Source organism: Podarcis pityusensis, assembly GCF_964106645.2.
Source record: "Podarcis pityusensis genome assembly, chromosome: 15".
In the NCBI taxonomy this organism is placed as follows: domain Eukaryota; kingdom Metazoa; phylum Chordata; class Lepidosauria; order Squamata; family Lacertidae; genus Podarcis; species Podarcis pityusensis.
Window position 1 is genome coordinate 31,978,647 of NC_138040.1, and position 26,374 is coordinate 32,005,020.

Genomic DNA, 26,374 nt, shown 5'->3' on the forward strand with positions numbered 1-26,374 from the left:
CCATACAAGCCTTTGGCCCTGTCCACCACTGGCCTGTGCCCCCCCCCCCAAAGATGCTCAATGGATCGCAAGGTAATGTGGGCCATTGGGTTGAAAAGGTCCCCCCCCCTTGCTTTGGCAGTTTTTACCAGCTAATAAGCTTTTTCTGTGGACATTTTAGTAAACACAGTTCTCTGAAGTACTCAACAGAATCAAAAAGCACTGGATAATTTTGGAAGGCTTACTAAATACATCTTTCTTCCATCCATGGGATTCACCCCTTCCAGTTTTGTGCTGTTCTGCCACCTAGAGCTTTTGATTGTTTCTAGATTATGATCTGGCAAGCCTCTTTTAAGTTACAGAAGGGCTTTCTGGGGCCCGTAATAGGTTTTTTCCTTTCTAAAATGTTCAGTTGAGTGCTATGCCACATACTTTTGAACCTTTCTCTTGAATTTTTTTTTTAAAGAAGCCTTGTAATGTGGTTGCAGGGGACACATAGCTGGAGCCTATACACTAGGGCTGGGGCGACATTTGGTTTTCAACATTGTGATAGATCGGCAGCTAAATACCAGCATATGCTGATTTATCACGTTGTCTGGAATGTTTCTCGGCCGTTTCTTCCTCCCCACCATAGAGCAGGAAGAACAGCCGATCAGCCCTGTGACAGTGAGCAAACCTTGAAAGCCTTTTCGGCTCACGCGTGAACTGGAGGGACATTGGAGCTTCCTTGTTGGGGAACAGTATTCCACAGTGGGGGCCATCTTCTTTTATCGAGGTGGCAGTCTGAGCAGATGACAAAGGATCAAGGCAGGTTCATTGGGGGAATATGCCCTTTTAAAATCCCCGTATGGTATTTTACCATATGTATTTTACCCCGTATGGTATTTTAAAATTCCCGTATGGTACCTTTAGGAGGGGGAAAAACTGGCTAACATCAGTGGGTATATCTCCCACATCCTAGACCAGCCTTCCCCAACCTAGTGGACTAGACACAAGGCACATCTAGTAGCTTTTTTTTTTTTAATGAGAGGCTGTAACCAAGGATTTCTTAACCCCCCCCCCATGCAATTTCACTGTACACAATGATACTACATCGTCCTTTCCTACACTAACAGCTGCTCCTTTTCTCCCCAGGTTGGCGCTGCAATTTCCATGACATACATCACTAGTAAACCAATCGTGTTTGTTGGTACTGGACAGACCTACTGTGACCTGCGTAGCCTTAATGCCAAGGCTGTGGTTGCTGCTCTCATGAAGGCCTAACCACCAGTTATTGCACCAAATTCCTGTCTGCAGATGTCTCAGAATGTGCTTTCCAGCGTGACTGTTTTTAGAAACACCCCTCCCCCCCCCCCCCCCCCCGTTTTTGGCATAGTGCAACACAGAATGGAGGGATGCTAGAAAAAAGCTGCTTACCTGGCTTTCGGTCCTTCTCCTCTTGATTTTGCTAACGCACACCTTCCTTGATGTGATGTGTGGGATTAATTGTAGCAAGAGGTGCCTGTCTTCCTTTGAATTCTACTTACTTTCATACACATTGGCTCTAAAAGTGTTCCGGGGTTGTCTTCACTTTTCCCACTGAGCCCTCTTTCCTGTTCCCCTTCATTCTGCCTGCTTAGACAGTCCAAAGCCAGAGCTTTGGTTCTCTCCCTGACCCCACTCCATCCCAGGTTAGCGGGTACGATAAAATTTTGTGGGGAGGGGGATTGTTCTGCCACTACCTAAGCATCTATGAACTCTGCTGTCTTTTAAAACTCTTCTCTCCGGCCACGGGGTAGAGCGGATACTGCCTACAGGCAGCTCTGCTCTTATCAAGCTTCACATTTGCCGATAGCTTTGAACACAGTAGTTCACCAAAGCTTTCAAACCAAAAAAACGAAGATAGATACCAGAGTAAATTCCTGCTTAACAGGGTGGCTGTTGATGCCTTAAAATGATCCTTCTTTCTACTGTCAGTGGGACTCTTTACAGCAGGGCCCTCCAGACACTGCCCCAGACTGTAGCATTTGTGTGGAAAATGCAGGAACCTGTGATGCCATCCTAATGACATATTTACAAGTGGGGGTGACATCCCTTTCTTTTTCTAATAATGTCACTCCAGCTGATCAGTGAGCTGCTTTGGGTGCATTTTTTGGGGGGTGGGGTTGAATTATAGGCCGATTCTCAGACAACGGTTGTGCTTGCTGCTGGCTATCAAGACTCTTCCTCCGATTCCTTTGCTGTGAGCACATGCTATAACTTTGCACACTATTGAATGTGCATATGCAAAATGGAAGCTTGCGACTTACAATGCTTCAAATAATCCCTTTGCCCAGCACAGTCCTAATTCAGACCAAGGGAGGGGGAGTTAACATCTGTGCTTCCAGGAAGAGCTGGTTGTGTGAAAAATTAGAGGAGGAATTGCGGGTATATTCTGTACTGAACAAACTGCCCTTGCTGCTGACACAGGATTCTGGTCCCATAACTCACGGCCTCACCTCCCACCTAATCATCAGAGGATGGATTGAAACTGGTCAACACAAGCCTTTGCATGCTCTCCCGCCTGCACTGGCTTTTTGCTTTTCTAAACCAGTCTGTGACAGGAATTTTCTGGTGGGTGCTTGCTGCTTTTCTTCCCCCTCCCTTCAGAGTGCCTCTTGATCCTGGTATAAAGTGCTATGTTAAATACTACAAAACTCTATGAAGATGTCTCGTAGCTCGGTATTGCAGATGTGCTCTAGTGCAATAAGTTGAATGCTGTCTGCTAAAAGGTAATTTATATAATAAAACTTCATTAAAAAAACCACACACGTGATTTCCTTTGTTGTTAGGCGCAGCAGCATAAAAATCCAGGGCTTCAGACTGTTCCAGAAAACCCCTCAGACCAGGAATGGCAAGCAAGCTTCCTAGGGCTGATCCCTTTCCTGCTGATCTTTTCCCTCAATGCATAGCTGCAGGCAAGTTCTATGTGAACCCGATGTACATCTTTGAAAGCTCTCCAGGATCCTCTGCAAACATAGAGGTTTCTCTTAATGTGTGGCAGTGGCTGGTTAGTGACTTTAAAGTCTGTGGCCTCAACTCTGTTTCCTAGGAGGCGGCTTACAAGACCCTCTCATTTAGCCCAGTTTCACGTCCTCAGTGAGCTCCCATACAATCCAGGGAATGTAGGAATTCTGCTGCAGCAGATGAAAACTGCACTGCATGTAACAGCACCTTCCCAACTGTCATACTTGGGAGCAGGAAGGCTCTAGGGACCACCCCATGTCACAGCTACAGTGCCTCTCTGGCCATCGCTTCCACCATGAATTTGTCTAAAGTCACTCTTAAGCCAGAGATAAGTGAACATCCTTTTTATTTATTATAGCTCCAAACATATAAAACACTGTATAAAGAAAAGACTTAGAAAACTAGAGCTTCAAGTAATTCTTTTTTTTAAAAAATGCTTGCATTTTAGTTGAAACCCTTACAGAATACAAAAGCACTAGTAGCAAACTCTTGCTCAGTGGGAGAGAGGACGGATCTCTCTGCAGATACAACTTTAAATAGAAAAAAAACAAAACACGACATCACATTGGTAAGACATATCTCCATGCCCAGATCCAAAGGGTCCAAGACGAGTTGCTGAGTCCAAAAGCACGCTTTACAGTTTCATGTTCATGGGGCAGCAGCTAGAACAAAAAATGGGCCCTTCCAAGAACCAACTGCGGCAAAGGCAGTGCTTTTTCTTCCCTAAGCAACGTTTGAGATAGTCACGTCTTACAAGGAGCTTGTCAGCATCTTGCTTTTAAATCATTAGAAGAGGGGTTAACCTGTACGATGGTGTTGCTCAGATGGGAGTGCTTTGCATTCTCGCCTGCTGTACCCTGTGTAGAATTAGTGTCTTCAGATGTCACCTGGGCAGATATTTTGGACACTGGCCTTAAAACCGAAGGCAGTAGGAGAAATCCTAACAAAACCCATGGACAGCTAGAGAGGGTTAGTAACAAAAGGAGCTGGTTAAAAGGGGGAACGGGGTTGGATGGCAAACCAGCTCTTGGAGAAATTAAAACGGCAGACACTCGAGATCACTTGTGACGGGGCAAATGGCCCCCTCCGTATTAGCCACATTATTTATATGGCTTCCATTCTTAAACATTTGGGTCTAGGTTTAGCCCTGTTCAAAGCACAACTAAGGGGGGCTGGGGGCATGCGTCCCCACCCTGACCTTCCAGCATTTACCAGGAAGTCTAAAGGGGATTTCCACATGCATCTGACTGCTTAGAGGCTTCTGTGAGTGCAAATCCCACCTGCTCAAGACTCAAATTATGCAGAGGCTCCTAAGAGCACTCAGTCAAAGGCTCTTGCAAGCCCCTTCAAACCGCCATTCAACACGGAGGGTCTTTTTTTTTTTTTTTGGGAGGGGGTGGTAGGAAACATTGGGGCTGGTGCAGACAGGAAGGCTAGGAGCCAGGCTAGCATCCTGACATTCCCTACTAGTATTTACATTCCCAGTTCAGGAATAATGCCCGCACAGGGGTTTGTGGAGTCGTATTCAGCCTTGCAATGGGTACAGGAAGACATAGGAACACTTGCTGTGCATGCTCTGTTGTTGCATCCCAACTATAACATGTGTTTCCTGTTCCCATGCCCAGGGAGTCTGTTAAGGAGGGAGAGGATTCACTAATCTGGAACAATATTGCTCTAATGGATGCAAGTCGCATCCAACGTAGTGCTAAGTTAGAAGTTGCTTAGCGGTATGCTTGTCGCACAAGGGAAAACAAGCACACTACCAAAGGTGGTTGGGCAACTGACTGCACAAGAATCGGCCATTGCACAAGTTTCCGCTAGCCCAAGTGTTGCAGAGTCTTTAACCTCTGTGATCCACTGGTGTTAAGGCTCTTGTGCTAGTGGATAAGAGAATGCCGGATATGATCCTCAGTTGCTAAGTATCACTCCACAAGGATTTTCTATGGTCTGTTTAAGGGGAATCTTTGCCTCTCCAGATATTGTTGCTCTCCTATCAGCCCCTATCATTCCGCATCATTCACCACGCTGGCTGGGTTTCATGTGAACTGGGAGTTCAACAACATCTGGAGGGCCACAATTTCCCTCTTCTCTGGCGCAATCTGACAAAATTAGCTGCCAAGGCGTCCTACTGCTTCCAGCTTTAACAAAGTTCTTACCCAGGCTGAGCCGAGTTGTGATAATGTGGAAATTCCCTTTAAAAAAAACCTTCCACCTTAAGAAACAAGACAATTTTCAAATTAGCCCACATGAACTGCAAAACGAATCCTCCACTGGTATCACTACTGCTTTCCTTTTTCAGGAGCCTGCCACCACCACAGCTTGAACACTGCGCGTTGCAGTTTGGAGGCAGAAAGGTGTCCTCACTCGTTCTTACTAAGGAATCTTCCACTTTCTGCAAGATACCTTCTTAAGTCGTGATCTCTTATCATGCACGAGAGAGCACCCACTTCAGTGTGGGTGGTGGTAGCAGCTGCAGGTTAGCAAAATTTGTCTCTCCAGAGCTGGCCTTAAGGAGTGTCGAGTATTAAGTAAGCTCCCTACCTTTGATTTCCGTGTGGGCTGCAGCCATGCCATTTAGCTGTCCCTCCCGAGGTGGACCTGGAAAGGGGGCGGGGAATCGAAGTTATTTGGAGGTGACACGTTAGCAGCGACCCGCAGAAAATGTGTGAGAGCGTCTTGCATCTATGCTAGCCTCCCAAACTCCACTAATGGTCTTGAGTTGTAGTCGATGCTAGTCCTACTCTGAGTAGACCCGTTGGGAGTTCATGTCTTGGGTTCAGGCATTTCTACGGTTCTACCCTGCGTAGAACTTAGTGAGATACAACCCCTTTCCCCCTAGAATGGTTTCCCTTTGGATTGTGCCCATTTATAAAAGGTACTATGGGGGGGGGGGGAGGTGGTAAGTTGTTTGCTTAAAATATTGTGACGAGACACCCACAGGAATCTTCGGAAAGGCTGCGTCCAGCCCCTTTTGGCAGCTTCCAACTCTAAGCTGCCATTCATTATATAAAGGGAGTGTGTTGGTGTGGGAAGCTTTCCATGCTTCTGGAATTTCATTGGGAATATATTTATTTCACAAAGAACAGATGGTATTGGAGAAAGGAGGTGGTAGCTGACAATTGGCAGTTGGGGGTTGGTTAGTTATCCTGTTCTATCTTGATTTTGAAGGCGAGAGGTTTGGAGACTCCACTTAGATGCTGCCTAGAGGAGTTTGCAAATAATACTTGCTGCCAGCCCGACAAGCAAAGATTTATTTTCAACTATTTGTGTAAGGCACATATTTTTCTTAATCACCAATAGCTAACAAGTGTTCCATGCTTCTGACCTCTTGTATAAAGTTATGCAAATGCACCTAATTTGCTTAATGTATACAGCTGCATACATTGTGCTGGTTTTGCTATGATGAGGCGGAGCAAAGGGCAATACAGGACACAGAAGCCCCTCTTTTTCCACCCATCCTCTAAAAGTCTTACTTCGTTCACCTGTTTGGCTTCTTGCTTTTTGTTTTCAATGAAAGCAAGGGTGCTCAGGGGAGCCAAATTGTGGGTCTGGTACTACACATTTGTATTGTCCACACAGAAGTTTCAGTGCTCTGAAGGCATGCGAGGCCATAACCTGGCTGGAACTAAGCAAATCTGGATCTAGCAAGTGCCTAGACAACAAACCCAGGGGGAATCCCTTCTAGGCCACCTCAAGTTAAAGGGAAGCAATGTGAGATGTGAATGTGATAAAGTCAAAATTCAATAAAAGATGCAATGTTAGAGGGCTACAGATAGGTTTGGGACTTCAGTTCCCATCAGCCCCAGATGGAATGGTCAATGGTCAGGGCTAATGGGAGCTGGAGTTCAGCAACATCTGGATGTCTGCAGGCTCCCCTTCTCTGCACTAGGAAGACAGCCAGTCCTCTTACCTGCTCGACCCCGGTTGGAGATCTCATTTGCCAGCCTCTCAAAATAATCAGGCAAGTCTGCGTATTCGTTCCCATATGAGATCACTTTAATCCCTTTGTCCAGCATGTTTTCTCTGAGCTTCTTGAACTCGTCCACATCCCCACGGCGCACGAGCATAAAGTGCTCCAGATCAGATTTGTGCTTCACAGCTTCTAGGAAGAGGGCTTGGAAAGTTGTGTCGTCCACAGTCCAGCCACAGCCCAGGAACAGGAACGATTTGGCTTCATACAGCTTCTGGATCTCTCGCTTTAGGAAAGGGAAAAGGGAAAGTGTACAGAATGTCAATTTTCATTAGGACTGTGGAGTTTTAGAATTGGAAGGAACCAAAGGTCAGCTTGGGTAGCTCCATGTAACAAAAGCAAGAATTGTCTGGTGCAGGGATGAAGAGCCAGTGGACCTCCAGATGTCCTACCATCTGCCATCATTCCAGACCATTTGTCATGTGAGCTGCAGCTAATGGGAGTTAGATTCTAGCAACAGCTGGAGAATCATAGGTTCCCCACTCCTAAGGGATCAACAAGAGCACTACAACGTCCTCATCCCTGATTTGAGTGGCTAGAAAGCCCAGCAAAGTCAGCCCAGCCTTGTCCATTTTTGAGTCAAGCCACGGTGGGCAGGAGAAGTCTAACCCTCCTTATACCTACACACAAACAAAAACACGAGCAGCCATCCAGTCACTAGTCAATCTGAACTTGATAATTCCTTTCTGGCCTCAAGTGCAATAAATTAGTAATAATAATTGTTTATATGTCACCCACCTGACCAGGTTACCCCTGTCACTGGGCAGCTGCCAACAAATTAAAACACAGTAAGACATCACACATTAAAAACTTCCCTATACAGGGCTGCTTTCAGATGTCTCTAGTTTGTGTAGCTGCCTTAATGCATCACACCATCTGCCATTCCAGTGACTTGCTACTGAGCTGTTAAATTTGTTGACAGTTAAAAGCACTAATTGGTATCAACTCTACATCCTGATCCAGCTCTCTGTATGCATAAACAAGAAGTTGATATGCGATTTAATTACACAAGAAGGTGGGGTGTGTGTGCACGCACATATGAATTAAAAACCAGTATAGTGCAGGTAAGACTTGCACCCATAGTTTGCACACCTGGCAAAAGCAGGCGCTGCACATGTGTAAAGTCTGTTTATGCACAATCGCCTTTTTATAGTTAAGGGAACCTGTCTTGTTTGGCGGGTTCTTTAGAAGACATTCCTGGTTGTTCGAAGCATTCAGGGCTTGATACTCATATCAGGGATGAGGAAATTGTGCCCTCCAGATGTTGTTGTATCATCCCCAACCAACAGCCCTGTTGGCTGGGGCTGATGGGAGTTGGAGTCCAACAACATCTGGAGGGCCACAGAGTCCTCATCCCGGACTTATATACTGGCAGCACTCATCCTTCAGCAAGAGACAAGAACGCCCAGACAGGGCTGCAAATCTCACCATAACCTCTGTGTTGCGTAGCACATTCTGGTAGCCGGCTGGGTGCAGTACTATCCCACTGGGGTTTGTGTACACACCGTGGATATGTAGGACACTGAGCTTCCTTTTCTCCTGCGCCCACTCCAGCACCTGTATGGGATTTCAAAAGCAGCGCTCAGCGTCAACAGACCCAGAAAGTACCATTCCCTTTGGCTTCTACAACCTACTGGGCTTTGAGCTGAGTGAGAAGTGAGTGGCCTGTAGGGCAGGGTGAAGAACAGGAATGCCTTTATTTCTTTTCAAGCCCACATTCCAGGAACTGAGCACCCTGCAAATATGTTTATAGACTTCCTGCCTCGGGGCCGGAGGGATGGCTCTCAGAATCTATAAACACAATAAATTCCACACACACGCAAGCTCTCTCAGCCCCAGGGATGTATTTTTCTGAACTTCTCGGCATCAGACCCCATGCTGCTGCACACAGTTGGGTTCCTTTGTGAAGGATGTTCTCAGGCTTATGGTGGGACAACAGCTGCAGCCCACGCAGGGTAAAAAGTGGTATCCTTTGACTGCTACAGCTTGAGTCAACATTGCTGCATAACATTGACATTTGCCCCCCACCCATAAAGACTTTCTTGAGGGAAGACCCTCCAGTTGCCTTTTGCTCCCTATAGCCATTTCCTGTATACTGTACTAGGTTTTGAGCTAATGAAAACAGAAATCCAAATCAATCGCCATTGTGGCACCTGTCCATCTCCTCCCGTCTGAGGATTGTCTACAATGTTGTGTGCAGCAGGGCTCCCTTTCCTCTTCTCCCTGCATGAGACTTCAAAATCTGCTGGGGAGAATTCTCCAACTCTCCAAACTGCAGATTTTCAGAGTGTGCTGGGAGCTGCAGGAGAGGGGAAATTGCATTGTGCAAACAGAAGTCTGCTATGCTAGTGGAACAGCACCTACTCTTCAAATCTTTGCTGTTGTCCTGTTTCTTGCTCAAAATATTGTTTCCTGCATTTTGGAAGCACGCAATAAGCAACTCTAGGCCAATTTGTTTAATAAGCATAATGTATTTGGGATTATCTAATTTTATCTTTTTTTTTTTTGGCACAAATGCATCCCATTCTGGGTTTTTACCCACTAGTACATTCATGACTGTTACAGGCAAAAAACTAAATTCAGAATTGCACACTATAGGACCATATTCTCCCCCAGCTCTCTTTACATTCCTTCCCTGAAATTTAGTACTTTTCCTCCCTAAAATAGGAGTTGCAGGAGCCTTCTCTAAACCAAGTTTGGCACAGGGGAAGTTTTCCAAATGTACTTCAACAGGTACTATCATAACACTGCCACGATTTATTGTGTTTAACATTTCATTCTCATGTAGCTCACCTTCTGTTTATTCTCCCTTGCCCCAGTCAGGAGTATTATCACACTGAAAAGTTACGCAGGAAGCAGAAATCAAGGACGTACATGGAAAATCAGGCATACGTAATCAAAAGGAACTCGCAAGAAATAAACTCTCCTTTTGCTGTTTACATGGCTTTTGGAGTAAAGCCAGGCACTTCAGTCCATTCCAACAAAAGAGGAGCTGCTTACAGGAATTTCAGCTTTTGGAAGCTGAAAAACAGGGGTGGACTTTGGAGAAAGGCCCAAGCTCAGTGGTAGAGCAGGCAGAAGATGCCTGGTTTAATCCTCATCCTCTCCAGGGAGGGTTGGAAATGTCCTCCGTCTGAAACATTGGAGAGACGCTGCCACTCCAGGTTGAAAATATTAAGCCAACCTGCCTCAGAATGAGGCAGCTTTCTTAGGTTGCTTCTAACTTTATAGCCTACTTTGTTAAGCTCCACTTTAAGTCAACACTATAAATACCCCTGGAATCTGCCAAAGTGCATTAATAGCCTTGTGATTTCAAAAAAGAAAAAGGAACTTCCCGTGAATATTAACACTTGCAGACATGAGAAGAAGACAAGAGAAAGCAGAGCTGCGGGGTCTAGTCATTTTTGTTTGTGCGTGAAAGAGGCTGCTTGGTGAGGATGCATATAGGGGCTTTAGTATTGAATTAAATAGTTACATTAATTGATCCTGCTTTGGATAAACTAAAAAAAAAAGGTACTCTTGACTCGTCTAGCAATATTAATTAATTAATTAATTAATTAATTACCAACCAACCAACCTTCATCATAAGATCTCAGGGCAGTTCACAGAGTAAAATGCAGGATACCACCCCCAATATTTTTTGAAAATATTAAAACGATTGAAATAGGTTTTTTAAAAAACAACCTTCTTTTTTATAATAAAATGTGCCACTGTGGGAGGAAAACACCATTTAGAAGTGATCCTCCCTCCCTTCTCTTCTCTCCCCCTGCCTGGCAGTGTTGGTGTTAGTCCTGTCTTCTTACTTCAAGTGACACAACACAGTGTGTTCTACCACCACAGCCAACAGCTAAAATGGCACTTAAGGCCTGAGCTGGGGACACCATTGAGAAATGAATGGGCCCATATGCTAGATTGGCCACTGTTCGCAGGCATGAGCACCCCCCAATTACCTTTTTCTCATCGGTCAGGTCAAGAGATTCAAGCCTTTTTCCTTGGTCTGCCGCGTAAATTTCCAGCAAGTTGTCAAAGTTTGTGGTCAGCACGAGAGCTCCGTTTTCCATCAAGTGGAGCACGGACTGAAGGAGCTGTTTCCCTGTGTCTTCCATTTTGGACTCCAGGTCATCAAAGACCTCGTATAGGCAGTCCTTGAAAAACGTGGAACGGACATTGCTTGTGCGCTGCCAAGAAGATGGGGGGGGGGAGGGGAATCCAAGATCAGAATTGATTTATTTGTATTCATTTTATTAAACGACCATTAAAAAAAAATCAGCAGCAGAGGACTTGAGAAGAAGAGTTTGGATTTGATATCCCGCTTTATCACTACCCAAAGGAGTCTCAAAGCAGCTAACAATCTCCTTTCCCTTCCTCCCCCACAACAAACACTCTGTGAGGTGAGTGGGGCTGAGAGACTTCAAAGAAGTGTGACTGGCCCAAGGTCACCCAGCAGCTGCATGTGGAGGAGCAGGGAAGCGAACCCGGTTCCCCAGATTACAAGTCTACTGCTCTTAACCACTACACCACACTGGCTCTCTTGAGGAGGGTGAGGCATAAACAGCTGTCTGAACTGGTTGCTGAGATCTAGCAGAGGCACAGCTGGAATTAAGCTACTAAGCTGTGTCCACTTACCTGCAAGAAAACACCCATGGGCTTACCTCTGAGTAAACACAGAAAATCATATTACTGGAATTGCAATTCTTGCATTAGAGTCCTATTTCTGCCCAAACTCTCACAGCATAGAGGGTTGCCCAAGAAAGTGCTTGCACACTGAACCTTCTCAAGAAGAGGAGGACAGTATAGATTCAGGACAGCGGTTTGCAGAAGGGCATAGTTCAGAGGCTGCAGATGGGAAAAGCTGGGAAATATTGGGAGACTAGTAGCAGGAAGAAGCAGCACCAGGGGAGAGACAGCTGACAGACACTGTCTTTGGAAAGCATTCCTGACCCGCCCCCCTCTCCCAGGACGAGGCGAGCATTGAGAGTAGCAGAACAGAAAGCTCAGAGGCAGAATGCACAGATTAGCCTATTGGCGTAGAATAGGAGAGACGGAGGGGGTGGGACTTTACTCAGAGCAATGCCATTATCTTAGGGAGACTGCACTCCTCCGTCCCTCTCTGTGAATAGTGAACAAATTACTTAGTAAGAACTCTTCTTGTTTATCTGCTTTTTGGCTGCCACCGTGGGTGGGATCGAATTCTCTGAAGCCTGACAGATGCCTAACTGCCTGCCTCAGTTCTTTACAATAGACTGGAATGCCTCATGCTGCGTCGTTGGACCTAACTGGGAACCGGACAGGAGACCACTGCAAGCCCGATCAAAGCAGTGGGATAGAAGGTCTTCAGACTGGAGGAAAGATGATGCATTCAGCCCAGTCCGATATGGGTTTTTTATAGGAAAGGAAAAGCAGAGAACAAAAGGGAAAGGGTCCTAGCTCAGACATAGAGCACCTTCATCAGGAAAAAAGGATTTGTTTTTTAAAAAATTGGGGGGGGGGGGAGAGTTTAACCATATCAGTTAACAAACATGGATACATATGCTATAATGTTATTGTTTTGGTTAAATAAATTGTTTAAATTGTTATTAAGGAAATGATTATTTTTTCTCCTTCCAATAAAGCACAGCAGAAAAGTTGTCCAAATATAAACAGTTAACTCACTAAACCTCACAATAATTTCATCGTTATCTGCCTATGTATTTCTAATAGCATAACCAAATCAGTAATTTTTGATATAACTGTAAAAGCTACTCTGAAAATTTATTATCCCGAAAATGAAACCTTCATCTGGTTGTAAATATTAAGATTATACCAGCAAGAATGAGTCTGTCTGTATAAAATAAATGATTTAAATCAAGTCTTACTGACTAGCAATTTAAATCGTGATTTAAATCGATTTGATTTAAATCAAATCCACCCTGATCTGCACACAGAAACTCCCTGGTTCAATCCCTTGCATCTCCAGGCAGGGATGGGAAAATCTGCTGGAGAAGCACTACCTGTCAGAGTGGACAACACTGACCTAGATGGAGCAGTGACCTAACTCAGCATAACACAGCTTCCCATGTTCCTAAAGCATGGATTGGCAAACTAAGGCCCGCAGGCTGGATCAGGCCCAATCGCCTTCTGGATCCTGGTCCATGGACGGTCCGGGAATTGCCACGTGGATCGCCAGCGCGCATGTTCTTTCCCTCTCCCTCCCTTGGCAGCGGCAGCGCCTCCTCCCTCCTGGCTTCTTCCCGCCCTGCCTAGAGGAGGAAGGGGGCTGGGCCTTGTTGGTGCCAGCAGCAGCAGTGCTCGAGTGGCTGCCATTTTAAGCAGCCCCTCTCCGGAGCCCTTTCGCGCGCCTCTCATCATCCCTCTGCTGCTGCCGCCCGCAAGACACAAGTAAGCAGCCACCAGGGATTGTGGTGCTCTTGCATCGTCCCCCCCCCCCAAATATAGTCTAGCCCCCCGCAAGGTCTGAGGGACAGTGAACCAGCCCCTTGCTGAAAAAGTTTGCTGACCCCTGTCCTAAAGCTTAGAGAAGCATGTGCTGTCAGACTCGGCGCCGTAAACAGAGGCAGCCCCTCACACAAAACAGTACAATCTATTAACACTTTTTTGCCTGAAGCTTGCAAACCATTCGCTCCGCGGCTCATCGACTCACTGGCGACAGCTTTTGGATAAGGTCGTGGGCAACGTGGATGAGGTTCTTATCGTCCCGGAGGCATTTCTGAAACTTCTTCCGCTCCTCGTCTTCCAGGAGGTCAAAGTCAATAGCAGCATCCAGCAGGGCCTGGATCAAGCCCTTCCAAGACTTCAGGGCCGGCACTTGGGGAGCGACTGCGGCACTTATGCCCGTCCCAATCACCAGAACGAGCTCCTGGGGTTTCTTGGTTTTTAGGCTCGGCAACAGTTTCCTGCAACCAAAAAGAGAGGGAGAGATGCCTATGACCTGCCATCAGCATGGATAAATTTATAGGGAACAAGGCTTGACATGTGCAGATACGGCCAAGGCCCTTAGGCTAGCCAATGGGGTGCCTTCCTGATGTTGTTGGGTTGCAGCTGCTCCCATCATCCCAAAACAGATCAGCCAATGGTCAGGGATGATGGGAGATGCAGTCCAGCAACATCTGGACATTGGCTACCACTCCCATATAGCTAAGCTTGCAGATAGCCACTTGCCTGGCATGAGTACAGTGGTACCTCGGGTTAAGTACTTAATTTGTTCCAGAGGTCCGTTCTTAACCTGAAACTGTTCCTAACCTGAAGCACCACTTTAGCTAATGGGGCCTCCTGCTGCCACTGCGCTGTCAGAGCACGATTTCTGTTCTCATCCTGAAGCAAAGTTCTTAACCCGAGGTACTATTTCTGGGTTAGCGGAGTCTGTAACCTGAAGCATATGTAACCTGAAGCGTATGTAACCCGAGGTATCACTGTACTGCTAGCCGAGTATGGATTCACACCAGGCAACTGTGAAGGCAAGCTTTTCAAAATGTCAAATATTCCCTTAGTTCTTTCAGCTTAACAGCAGGCTGTACAAATGGCTAACAAAGCAACATGGAGCCACCAAAGAACCACCCTGGGATCTCTTGTTGAAGGGTGGTATATAAATGTAATAAATAATAATAAATAAATATACATACATATATACTTTTGATACATAACCCAACAACACAATTATTTTGAAAAGAGCTGGTCTAGTACTGAAAAATTGCTAGAATTTTGTTCCGCGTCATATTACTTCCCCTTGTCTGCGGGAAAATTTTGGTCCATTTGAAGAAGCAAGTATATTTGCACAGTTACTAGCTAACCTTGTAGAACCACCCAAGCCTGCATTATGGAAGTTACCTTCTTTTATACCTTTGACTGTCGTTCTCTGTCTCATTATTAATAACAGCACTTTCCAGTATCTAGTCATGCACATAGGAAAACCTGCCTCATACCAAATCAGGCCACTGGTCCATCTTAGCTCAGTACTGTTGATATTGACAGTCAGCAGCTCTCCGGAAATTCAGGCAGGAATCATTCCCAGCCCTACCGTGAGTCTGGAGACACCAGGGATTGAACCAAGGACCCTCTGCTGGAGCAAGCCTGCAAATTCCATAAGCCATGTGCCTGACCGTCTGCAGTCTCACTGATCTTAGTGGATAAATGAAAAGCTGCGTGGACTTAGAAAGACATGGGGTCCTAAGATGTCCCAAGAACCTATTCTCCTCAAACACCCCTACAAGAATGCTGTGTGTGTGTGTGTGTGTGTGTGTGTGTGTACGCACACATGTGTGGTGAAAGTTAGAAATAAGTCTGCCAAACTTGGCGGCAGCATAAAAAGTCCTGGACTGTGGCAGCTCACAGCAATAAGCATTTGGGGGACAAGCAGGGGAAGCTTCAAACCTCTCTGGTGAGCAGTTTCTGTGATATCCTAGTCCTCCCCCTGCATTACTATTTTATCCTCAGACACAACAACCCCATGGTGTGAGTTCGGCTAAGAGCTGGCGACTGGCCCAAGGTCACCCAAGGAGCTTCATAACTCTCCCCGCCATAATGTAACTTAACACAAGAGCCCTGCAGGATCAGATCAAAGTCCTCTTTGGTCTGGTGTCCTTGTTTCCCATGGTGGCCAATCAGATGCTGATGGGGAGCCCACAAGCGGGGCATGAAGCCAATAGCCCTCTCCCACTTGCAGCAACCCACGCGCAAGAGTTACACTGCCTCTAATCATGGAGGCGATAGCCTTTTCCTCCATTAATTCATCCAATCCCCGTTGGCTCTGCTCACCTAGGTTTCTTGGCAGGTGGCACCCCATCCTCCAGCAACGTTTCTTTATCCAGATTCAGGCTCACATTAGAAGCCATCCAGTTTCTGGAAAGGAAAGGGAAAATGAAAGGCGACGGAAGGGCAAAGTTACAAAGAGAAACCTGGGATGTTTGCACGTTGAGCAAGAATAAATTTGCCAAAGTTTACCGAGACAACTTCGTGGAGGAGGAACACATTGAGCCCATTATCTCTCATCACATCACCTGCTGCAAGAGTGTCTCTCCTCTGTTGCTAAACACACCATGCAATGCATAATGCAAAAGGTTATCTTCAGGAAATGTGGGGCCAGTTTTAAATTAGAGTGTGAATACCATGGCAATTTCATTTTCAGTCTTTTTCCTAATGATACGTAGCATAACATTCACCTTTTTCATAACTGCCACATACCCTGGTTCAACATCTCCATCCACTACAACTCCAATATCTCTTTCCTCGTCAGTCATGGATAGTTCAGACCCCAGAATGATGAATGTGAAGTTAGGATTTTCTGCCCCAGCATGCATCACTTTATATATTATCCATTTTACTGCTCATTCAGCCAGTTTGGAGATATCCTTTTGGAGTTACTCACAATCAGTTTGGTGTCATCAGCAAGTCTGGCTCACAGCTCACTCCCAACTCTAGTAGATCATTTAGGAAGATGCTAAAAAATGCACAGCTCCCAATACAGATCCTTGGGGTACCCCATTTTCTACATCCCTCCATGATGAGAACTCTCCATTTATTCTGATTATATATTTTCTGTTATTTAACCAGTCCCCAATCCATTAAATGACTTGTCACCTTATCCTATGATTAATTTTTCTGCAAACCTGAAATCTTTTGCCCAAAATTTTTTGAAAGTCTAAAGGCACCATGTTTTCTGGATCACTTCTATAGAATGAGGTGATAGTAGCACAGTCTGCTCTACTTCAGACTTCAGGTGGGAGACGCCATATTTTAACGCTCAGTGTAAATACCATGAGCAAAGTCACTCAAATAACTCAGATGGAGTCCAATGTCTTGGTAACACTTTCCTGGGCAAACTGGACAAAAACAGTGTGCAATTTGAGAAAAAAGGAACACACAGGTTTTGTCTCTCTTGCTTCAGGCATACATACAAACAAACAAACACACAACCAAATATGCAGAGACATACAACCAAACACACAGAGGAAAAACTTCCTCAGAGCTGCACAGCCAATCAGTGAAGATCATGCCACGCTGCTTGGTTGCCAGGCAACACCTGCAGCTTGGTTTGCTCTTGGTTAGCTGACTTTAACAGTAACAGAATTAACCACTAAGTTAATTGAATGATCTCTGCTGTTGCACTTCTAACAATTTCTCCTAACAATGGAATCCCCACCTGCAGTCTGAAATGATTCAATCTGTTCTACTCCTTCAGGATTCTTTCTAACCCCCCCCCCCCCAATTCTGTAACATGTGTAAAAGATGCCTATGACAAGTTGAATATATCAAAATTCCTTCTTCTGCACATCCACCCAAAGAGCCCTTGTCCTCCTTTCTACCTGGCCAACCCAGCAATCAAAGCTATTATTAGCAAAGGATTACTGCTCTTAAGAAGCTCTTAATTCTTGGGTCAAGAAACTTAACTCTGCTAGTTGTTTGCCAGGGCAGAAAAGGCTGCTCTGCGGAAGCAGAGAGTGGGGAGCTTGCGTGAGAACGAAGGATCAGCTCCTTGACCAGGTTACCGAGGGCTGAAATTACATTGAGACCCAATGCGCTTCCTTGCTCAATAATAACTGAGAAAGCTTTCTACAGCTGGGGGCTGCTCCACAAGGAAACCAACAATACAGAAATGATTAAACTTCTCCCTGAGAAGATGTTGCCTATCCCTTCTCACTAACCAAAATTATCCTGAAGACTGAGCTATCCAAGCTCATTTGCTTGCTTCTGTTCCAAGGCCTTAGAAAATGTCTTCCCTCATAGAACCAACTGTCCACCAAGGATCCCCAACTGCACGATACATTTAAAGCACGATACCACTTCAAACACGGCTTCTCCCAAAGAGCAGTAGTTTGTTAAGAGTTGTTCAGAGATCCCTATGAAAATGATATACAGGTGGTACATAACCCCAGTCAAGCTTGCAAAAATTTACCATTTGCCCAATAACAAATGTTGGAAATGTAAAGAAACTGAAGGTACATTCTTTCACCTTTGGTGGACGTGCCCAAGGATTAAGGTTTTCTGGGAGATGATTTATAATGAATTAAAAATGGTATTTAAATATACCTTCTTGAAGAAACCAGAGGCCTTTCTCCTGGGCATAGTCGGCCAATCGGTGTTAAAGAAGGACAGAACTTTCTTTATGTATGCTACAACAGCAGCAAGAATACTTATTGCAAAGCATTGGAAGACACAAGACCTACCCACACTGGAGGAATGGCAGATGAAAATGATGGACTACATGGAATTGGCGGAAATGACTGGCAGAATCTGAGACCAGGGAGAAGAGTCGGTGGAAGAAGATTGGAAGAAATTTAAAGACTATTTACAGAAATATTGCAAAATTAATGAATGTTAGAATGATGTTGGATTGAAGTTAAGTGGTTTCTAGCGGTAATGGTATAAAAGAATATGGAAAAATTAGATTTTCAATACGTAAAAACCTAATGCTATAATATATTAAGATTAAAGATCAGGTTTAAAAAGGAGGGAAAGGAATTGCTGAACTAATAAATTGAACTGGAATACAAAAAAGGGAGGTATGAGGAGGTCCGGGAAACAAGTAAATGAAAGAGAAGTGATGAAAAGATGGAATTGTTTTTAATTGTTTTCTGTTTTTTCTATTTTCTATTTTTATTTTTTCTATTTTTATTTTTCCTATTTATGTATCCTTCTTTTGAAACTTTAATAAATATCATTTTTTAAAAAAAGAGTTGTTCAGAGATCCCTAGACCCCTCAAAGAGACACATCCCAGGGAACTGTAGCACTGTAGCAGGCTTCTCCTAGCAAGCCTCAGCACCCTTCTAACAAACTACAGTTCCCAGGATTCTTTGGGGGAAGCCATGACTGTTTGAAGTGGTATAATACTGGTTTAAATTCATTGTGAATATGAGGCCTAGATTGGGGGTGGAATGGTGTGGACATTAATATAGGAAGCTATTTTATATTAAACCAGACCACTGGTCCATCTAGTGTCTACAACAGGGGTCAGCAAACTTTTTCAGCAGGGGGCCAGTCCACTGTCCCTCAGACCTTGTGGGGGGTCGAACTATATTTTGAAGAAAAAAAGCATGAACAAATTCCTATGCCCCACAAATAACCCAGACGTGCATTTAGAATAAAACCACACATTCTGCTCATGTAAAAACACCAGGCATGCCCCACAAATAACCCAGAGGTGCATTTTAAATAAAAGGGCACATTCTACTCATGTAAAAATACACTGGTTCTTGGACCATCCACGGGCTGGATTTAGAAGGCGACTGGACCGGATTCGGCCCCCAGGCCTTAGTTTGCCTACCCATGACTAGCAATGGCCTTCCAGGGTTCTAGACCTACCTAGAGATGCCAGGAATTGAATTTGGGACTTTCTGAACGCAAAAAAGGTGCTCTACAGCCACCCCCCCAAGGCTATAGCTGAGAAGTAGGGGGCAGAGGCAGCTTGTCCACATCCTCTGAACATTTTGTGCCTGTTATGTGTTCCTTTGAGCACACGATTGCAGAATTTCAGGATGTCTTCTGCAACATTTTATTACTTATTATTTTGAGTCATTCCCAGGTCACTGGTGTTTTCAGAGGATTCCACAACTCATTTACCTGTGGGAATCTGAAGCACATTATATGTTTCCCTGCACGAAGGAGAATCAAGTAAGTGAATCAAAGAGCCCTTGATTTTTTCAGGGAGTAGAATCTTTCCCTCTCCTTCAGGTCACTTCAACTTCTGGCTTACCCCTTGAAACTAACACACAGATTAGGTTCCAGAAAGTTAATGGCTAACAGCCAGGACAGGGTGTGGTAGATAGAGCGCTAGAGTTTGTCCTGGGAGCCCTGGGTTTATATTCCTGTTGAACCACAAAGTGCCCTGGACAGCGTCAAAAAAGTCACTTTCTCGCAACCTCACTGAGTTGTGAGGATAAAATGGGACAGATCCATTTTGCCACTGTGCTATCTGGAGGGTGGATAGAATAAAAAAGTGATTGATTGATTGATTTTTAAAAAAGGACAGCTATGCCACAAAAACAGCTCGTAATAAAATTCTAATTATACCATGATTCTTATAAATGCCAATAAGAATGTAAAAAATCTGATGCATTTGTTCACAGCCGTATGGGGTCATAGTTATCTACCATAAGAGAGGTTCTTTGCTCCATCACAAGCAGATCTATACAAAACATTTTTCAAAAACATGGAAACGACTTGCAAAAATGTGAAGCCGCTTTCCCTGCATGTTAGCTTTTAACAAGTCAAATAAAGCATTAAGCAAACTTGTTAAAGTAGATCATACTCAAGAAAACCAATGCTCCCGGAAGTAACAACTTGTTATTTTTTAGCTGCATGAGTAATGTTACCAGAAGCTAAATAGATTTGTAAGAATCTGTAACTGGCCTCAAAACAGATACAAATGAGGAAACAGTATTTAATGTTCAGAGAAAACAGGAAAAACAAAAACCCCCAAGCATAACATTTGCAATACAGTGGACGCTTGGGTTGGGAACGTGATCCGTGCGGGAAGCACATTCCCAACCCACAGCATTCACAATCTGCAGTGCAGCGTGTGCACATGCGCGGGTTGTGATTCAGCGCTTCTGCGCATGCGTAAGCACAGAAACCTGGAAGTAACCAGTTCCAGTACTTCTGGGTTCGGCGTAGTGCACAACCCAAAATCGCACAACCCGAAGCGCCTGTAACCTGAGGTATGACTGTACAAGTAATTAAAAGAGAACCATGCCTGCTATATGCAGACAACTTTTAACCACAAAGCAAACAAAAAGACTGATATAGTACACTTCCTGTTTAGAAATGTGCAAATCTGTCAATTTCAGTTTCTCTCAGTTTTCCTAATTTTTCCAATCTTCAGTTCAGTTCTCCATATTGGTCTGTGATATATATATATTTTTTAAAGTTCTCATTAAAATTCAGCAGCATTTTAGAGTAAATTTCTCCGTGTACACACATTTTTATATGCAGTTGTGCCAAATATGCTATTTTGCACAGCAATTTCCCCTAATATAATGCATTTGTGTGTGCAATTGTCACTAGCACATATATTTTTATGCAGGCTGTACTCCAGTGTGTGTATTTTTGCGCACTATGGAGAAATCTCCATTCATTTCAGTGGAGCTTGTGAGAGAGACCCACACATGATCCACTTCAAACAACTACCCGAAAGCTCAATAATTGGAGTTGGAGAGAAAACCTTGTGAACAATTTCACAAAAAGTACTCTCAAAATACTGCAAATGCGACAAAACTTTGAACAGAGTTGACAGAAGTAGCAATTGATCAAGAAACAGCTACAAGCTTGGCTGCAAGACACACAAAGGTATTGGCTTTTGGCCATTTAGAGCACAAATGTTTAAATTCTATAGCATGGGTAGGCAAACTAAGGCCCGGGGGCCGGATTCGTCCCAATCGCCTTCTAAATCCGGCCCGCGGGCAGTCTGAGAATCAGCGTGTTTTTACATAAGTAGAATGTGCCCTTTTATTTAAAATGCATCTCTGGGTTATCTGTGGGGCATAGGAATTCGTTCATTCCCCCCCCCCCAAAAAAATAGTCCGGCCCCACAAGGTCTGAGGGACAATGGACCAGCCCCCTGCTGAAAAAGTTTGCTAACCCCTGTTCTATAGGCTGGGTGGCTGCTCAACTTGCTTGAGGGAAGCAGAGGCTAGTTCATCAAGGTTCATTGTTTTGAACAGCTGCAATGAAAACAATCACCCAGCTGAAGAGGCAAGACGGTTTTAAACAAAAAACCAGCTTGCTTTTTCTGCGGCAGCAACAACTTTCATAACATCTGCAGCTGAGCAAATACTCCTCTGCATATATGGCATATTCTTTGGCATATCCACAGTTTGTTCACTTAAGTTTTTACAATGCATCTGCACAATGCTGTGAACAAAACATCTCCCTCTGTTTCCCCCTTTTCAGCTTCCTTCCTATCTTCCCAAGGCTGTGAAAATCCGATTTTTTAAAACCAGGTGGATTAGCTGCACAATTTCCTTAGGTGTCCTATTTCACTGCCATTCTGGCCAATAATGGCTTGTATATATTGCTCTAGCCCAGGGATAGGGAGTCTGTGGCCCTCCCTATTTTGTTGCATTTCCATCATGTCTGCATGTTAGTCATGCAAGATGAGGCCCAAAGAACCCTAAAACACCTGGAAGGCCACAGATTCCCTACCTGTGCCTTATAGCCTTGTACTGGAAAACAGAATGACATTTGACATATCCATAGAGGATTTCTGTAGTCACTAGTGAGCAGGACATCTAAAATACATTAAGGGTACCTCCTACATTACATTGCCCTAATGGCATTTTAAAAAGGGCAGAGAGACAGAAGCTGGCAAAGAACAGGAGCCTTAGGGTGAGAAACTCAGACATGAGCCACACAGTGTTTTAAAATCTTAACAAGCCTGCAATCAGTGATGGGTGTTTTCAGGAAAAAATTGAATTGGAAAACTTCTCTGTGCAGATTAAGAGTAATTTGCATTGGCAACAACTCTCATGCCCTAGAGCGTGATCTAATCAAGAATACTTTAATTGCGGTTAGCAAGCAATGCTAAAAACTTTGAAACTGCCAATCTTGCCTAATAATGTGCGTTGCAATTCGCAACCATTCATTGCCACTAATGAACTTATAAAACAAGAGAATTTTCTGACCTGCATCACTGCCTGGAATAATTATCACTTGTCAGAAAGCTCTTGGAATCGTGGAAGAGAAGGGGGATGAGAAATGGGGGCAATGGAATTAATTGCTTGTGGTGAGACACAGGTAACTATGTCCTTGTGCAGTTACAACAGACACCTGGTAATTTTTTATGCAGGTACTGTGTGCTACTCCAGATGTTGTTGGACTAAAGCTCCCATCATTCCTGTTCATTCCTCCTGGGGCTGATGGGAGCTGGAGTTCCCCAACTCTGATTTAGTTTGCATTTTCCAGAGCCCACCTGCTAACAGGCAACTGGAAGAGCCCAAGATGAATGAAGACCTTTGCCAGATGGAAGTTTCACTGCAGAGATGTACATCTTGGGACACAATTTTCTGGTCCCTTGCCTGCATGTGCTTTCAAATACACATAGGGAAATATCTGAGATGGGCCACCAGAAAAAATGTTTTCCAAAGCCAAAAGCTCCAGTTTCTTTTCCTAATTCTTAAAAAAAAAAAAAAGAACAATTCATACCATATATTCTGCACATGACCTTTTACCTTTTTAGGAGGAGAAGTCGTCCTCACAGGGAGATGAAGCCGGTGTTATGCTAGATAAAAGAAATACATAAATCTGAAGTCAGCAATCTGAAAACTCTACTCAAATTTATATGCATAATTTTAAAAATTGGGGGAAAATGAGGCAACTCAGGGGCCTATCTTGTTTCTTTTCTGAAACACTCGTCCGGAATAAAACAACACAATTCATTAGACAATGAAACTCCTGCCTTAAAAAGCAGAGCACCCTGCAAAACACAGGATCTACTCCATAACTAGACAGTCCAATGGTCTGACTCACAATGGCAGCTTCCAACGTTATTTCTATTCCCTGACTATGATAATGATTGTTCTTAGAGTGAAAGGCTACAAACACGTGTGCTGTGCAGGTCTCAGTGAATTTAGATATTTAATATCAGTATTAATAATATTTATCATAAATGTATTTATTCAGGTATCTGAAAAGAAGAAGAAAGCAGTTAATGGGTTGCTTTAATTTTACTCATCATGTGTAGATGGTCTTGCAGGTTAATGAGTGGTTGGAAATGCCCACTACTAGAAAGGCTGAAATTGTGAGATTGCCACCTGATAAGACACTTGTCAAGTCAGGAAGAGGCAGGGTGGCCTGTGGCCCTCCAGATATTGTTGAGCTCCAGTTCCGATCAGCCCCAGCCAACAGCCAGGAATGGCTGGGGATGGGAAACAGACAACATCTGGATGACCTCAGGTTCCCCACCTCTGGTTTATGAAGAAGTTGAACTTTGAACTGCCAACTTCTGGCTCATGCTCTGAATCAACATGCTCTTCTGGTTCTCTTTCCTTTTTCTGGAAGGAGGACAACTGCCAGAGACTACCTACTGCTGCAGAAGATGGAAAGAGAATGAATTTCTTAGTTGCAGGATTAACCAGAACAATAACCAGCCCAATGTTGATGGAGACTTTCTTATTACAAAGTTTTTCCACTTCCTGCACTGGAGAGAAAGAAAATACATAGCCTTCTCTTCAAAAGGGGGGAGGGATCCCCTCCGCACAACAGACAAATATACACCACAGAAGAATGAATGAAAATATATTTTCCATAATGAAGTCATTTTTCTGCACAATGATGGGAAGCATAAATTCTAATGAGGTCCTTCCCCCGCAGTTCCACTGTGTTTCTTCCATGGCTCCTATTAATTTGTGTGCCAAAACACATTGTTCATTTTTATAAAGCACCTTGGCAGATGGAGAAAGTGTGGCTATGATCACATAGAGGAGGCGGTGTGTCACCCTGGCTTGCAAATCAACTCATAAAAGTTATGAGCACACGTGCTCATGCAAATCCAAATTCAGGATTTGTATTGCACTAATGCCTGCCTGGTTACCCGGAGGTACCATTTGCTCGCCACAAACGGCCAGGCCACAGGCTATTTATGAGCAAGCATCCATCTCTTCTCCAACAGCATTTTAAAAGAAATAATTGTGGCTGTCTGTGCAGGACTGAGCACATGCTTGCCTACAGGAGCCAACATGTGCGTGCAATGGTTCTTGCCTACTCAAAGAGAACAAATACGGTGCAAGACTAAGGGGAGAGAAGGAAGCTTGAATTTTAGGGTCAGTCATCTGCCTCATTCTGAATCTTGCAAAAGAAGTCATCAGGAAGGAAGATTCAAGTAAAAACACTTGAAAACTTTCCTTCAGGGTTTTCAATAAAAAAGCTAGAGTAACCTTTGTGTTTGGGGTTGCTTTAGATCCCTGATTAGCAAACAGTTTTACCAGATGCTCCCTGAGAAGATTGTAGCTGGTGGGCCAACCTCTGTCCCTTATTCCCCAAAGATTAGTACCACAAAGTATAAAACACATGTCTCTGTGTGGAAACAAAGGCTTCCAGTTGCCAATTCCTACTTTAGCTATAGGAATCCTGCCTTAATGCAGGGGGTGGATTTGATGGCCTGTTTGACAAATTTGCTTTGAAGTTGAAGTTTGAGCCTGCAGTATTCACTATGAGGGCACAAATCTTTCCTTTGTAATTGTGTTCATTATCCCAATCAAAAGTCACCTACTCTATTCTAGCCAGGAGCTGGATGGCTCTTTTTCTTCCTTCTGTCTGAAATTGCAGTAACTGTTGAATCAGGCAGTGTTTGTAGAGGAAAACAGCTGACTAGGATCCTCAAAGGCAGCTTCATTTAAGCCATGAACATGATACGGCTAAGAGGGCCCCTGAGCATAAACAGAGGGCTCCCTACACACCAGTGTGCAATGACAAAACTCAATGGTAGGCCTCCCTCCCTCTTTCCCCTTTATTACTATTATCATAATGAAATATGGTAGGATGCTGACACCATGTCGATTAAGGATTGGCAGTGTAAGCTTTGAAATACAGCTGATAAAGAAAAGACAGAAGAGATCGCAGTTTACACCAAGGGTTGAAAGCAATCCACTGAGCCCATTTCAAAACAAGAAGTGTGCATTTATCCGGAGACACTCCAGACAGACCTAGGCTTTGAAAAATGCAGTTACACACGTGAGGAAATGTTTCACCGTCATGTAACGCAAAATATATACAATATCATTTTTTTTTTTAAAAGCAGCACAGAAATATCCTACCAAAAAGCTGCCAGCATTCAAATCGAAATCTGTTTTAAGATATATCCCTAAACCCACTTAAGTGGAAGTAAAGCTCATGGGAGGGGGTGGGATTAACAATGAATTACACTTCCTCCAGAGTAAGGCTGGAGGCGGTGGGAGCAGATGAAGGCTATGCACAACATTATGATATTATAGGGAATGAGGGGGCGGGGAGGAATCAAGATAATGGGAATATTTTTTTCTCCTGGAGGGGAGTATAGGAATCAGGCTGCCGCATTTCAGCTGCAAGGAGGAGGCCGGCTGCCCAATGCAACCCCAGAAGCCTTTATACAAAGCCTTCTGCTTGGATTCTGCTGCCTCTCCGTCTTCCCACCGACCCGCAGCTGCTGTTCCCCACCGAAACCGGCTGAGCACCTCCGGGTGCCCCTGGCTTCCCTCTCGCCCCGCACCCCTTCAGGGCTTCAGCCGCTGCTGCCAATGCCTTCGGGACGCCCGGGAAAGGGAGGCGGCGGAGGAAGAGGGCGGCGGCGACGACGACTCACCTGCCAGGACAGCGCGACCGGCAATAGCAGCAAAACAGCGGGCAGGAAGCAACCGCATCTCTCTCCCTCTCGCGCCCGCTGTCTCCGCCTAGGCATCGAGAGGAAGGGGCTAGAGCGTCCTCCCGTCCTCCCACGCCGCCGGGCACTTTCCTGGTGGAGTTCCTCTTCTCCTTTT

The 26,374-nt window shown here is 44.6% G+C and overlaps 2 protein-coding genes across 6 annotated transcripts in view; one reads left to right on the forward strand and one right to left on the reverse strand.

Annotated features, from left to right (window-relative positions):
* Positions 1-3,517, forward strand: part of SRPRA (SRP receptor subunit alpha) — a 19,595-nt gene extending 16,078 nt beyond the window's left edge. For both annotated transcript variants that reach the window (XM_080983905.1, XM_080983904.1), the window contains exon 14: positions 1,114-3,517. In XM_080983905.1, the coding sequence (XP_080840031.1) occupies positions 1,114-1,242 (129 nt within the window). In that variant the 3' untranslated portion in view covers positions 1,243-3,517. The remainder of the gene's footprint in view (positions 1-1,113) is intronic.
* Positions 3,294-26,374, reverse strand: FAM118B (family with sequence similarity 118 member B). 4 transcript variants are annotated; one of them, XM_080983935.1, is made up of 9 exons: positions 26,200-26,374; positions 23,093-23,142; positions 15,686-15,769; positions 13,575-13,827; positions 10,885-11,112; positions 8,363-8,491; positions 6,875-7,160; positions 5,506-5,562; positions 3,294-3,821 (listed from the first exon to the last, which is right to left on the reverse strand). In XM_080983935.1, exons 3-9 carry the CDS (start codon positions 15,760-15,762, stop codon positions 3,763-3,765), a joined length of 1,089 nt encoding a protein of 362 aa, XP_080840061.1. In that variant the 5' UTR covers positions 15,763-15,769; positions 23,093-23,142; positions 26,200-26,374; the 3' UTR covers positions 3,294-3,762. The 4 variants fall into 4 exon arrangements, with proteins under 4 accessions (XP_080840061.1, XP_080840064.1, XP_080840062.1 ...); XM_080983938.1 differs by having other exon boundaries at positions 3,294-3,851; XM_080983936.1 differs by having other exon boundaries at positions 3,294-3,924.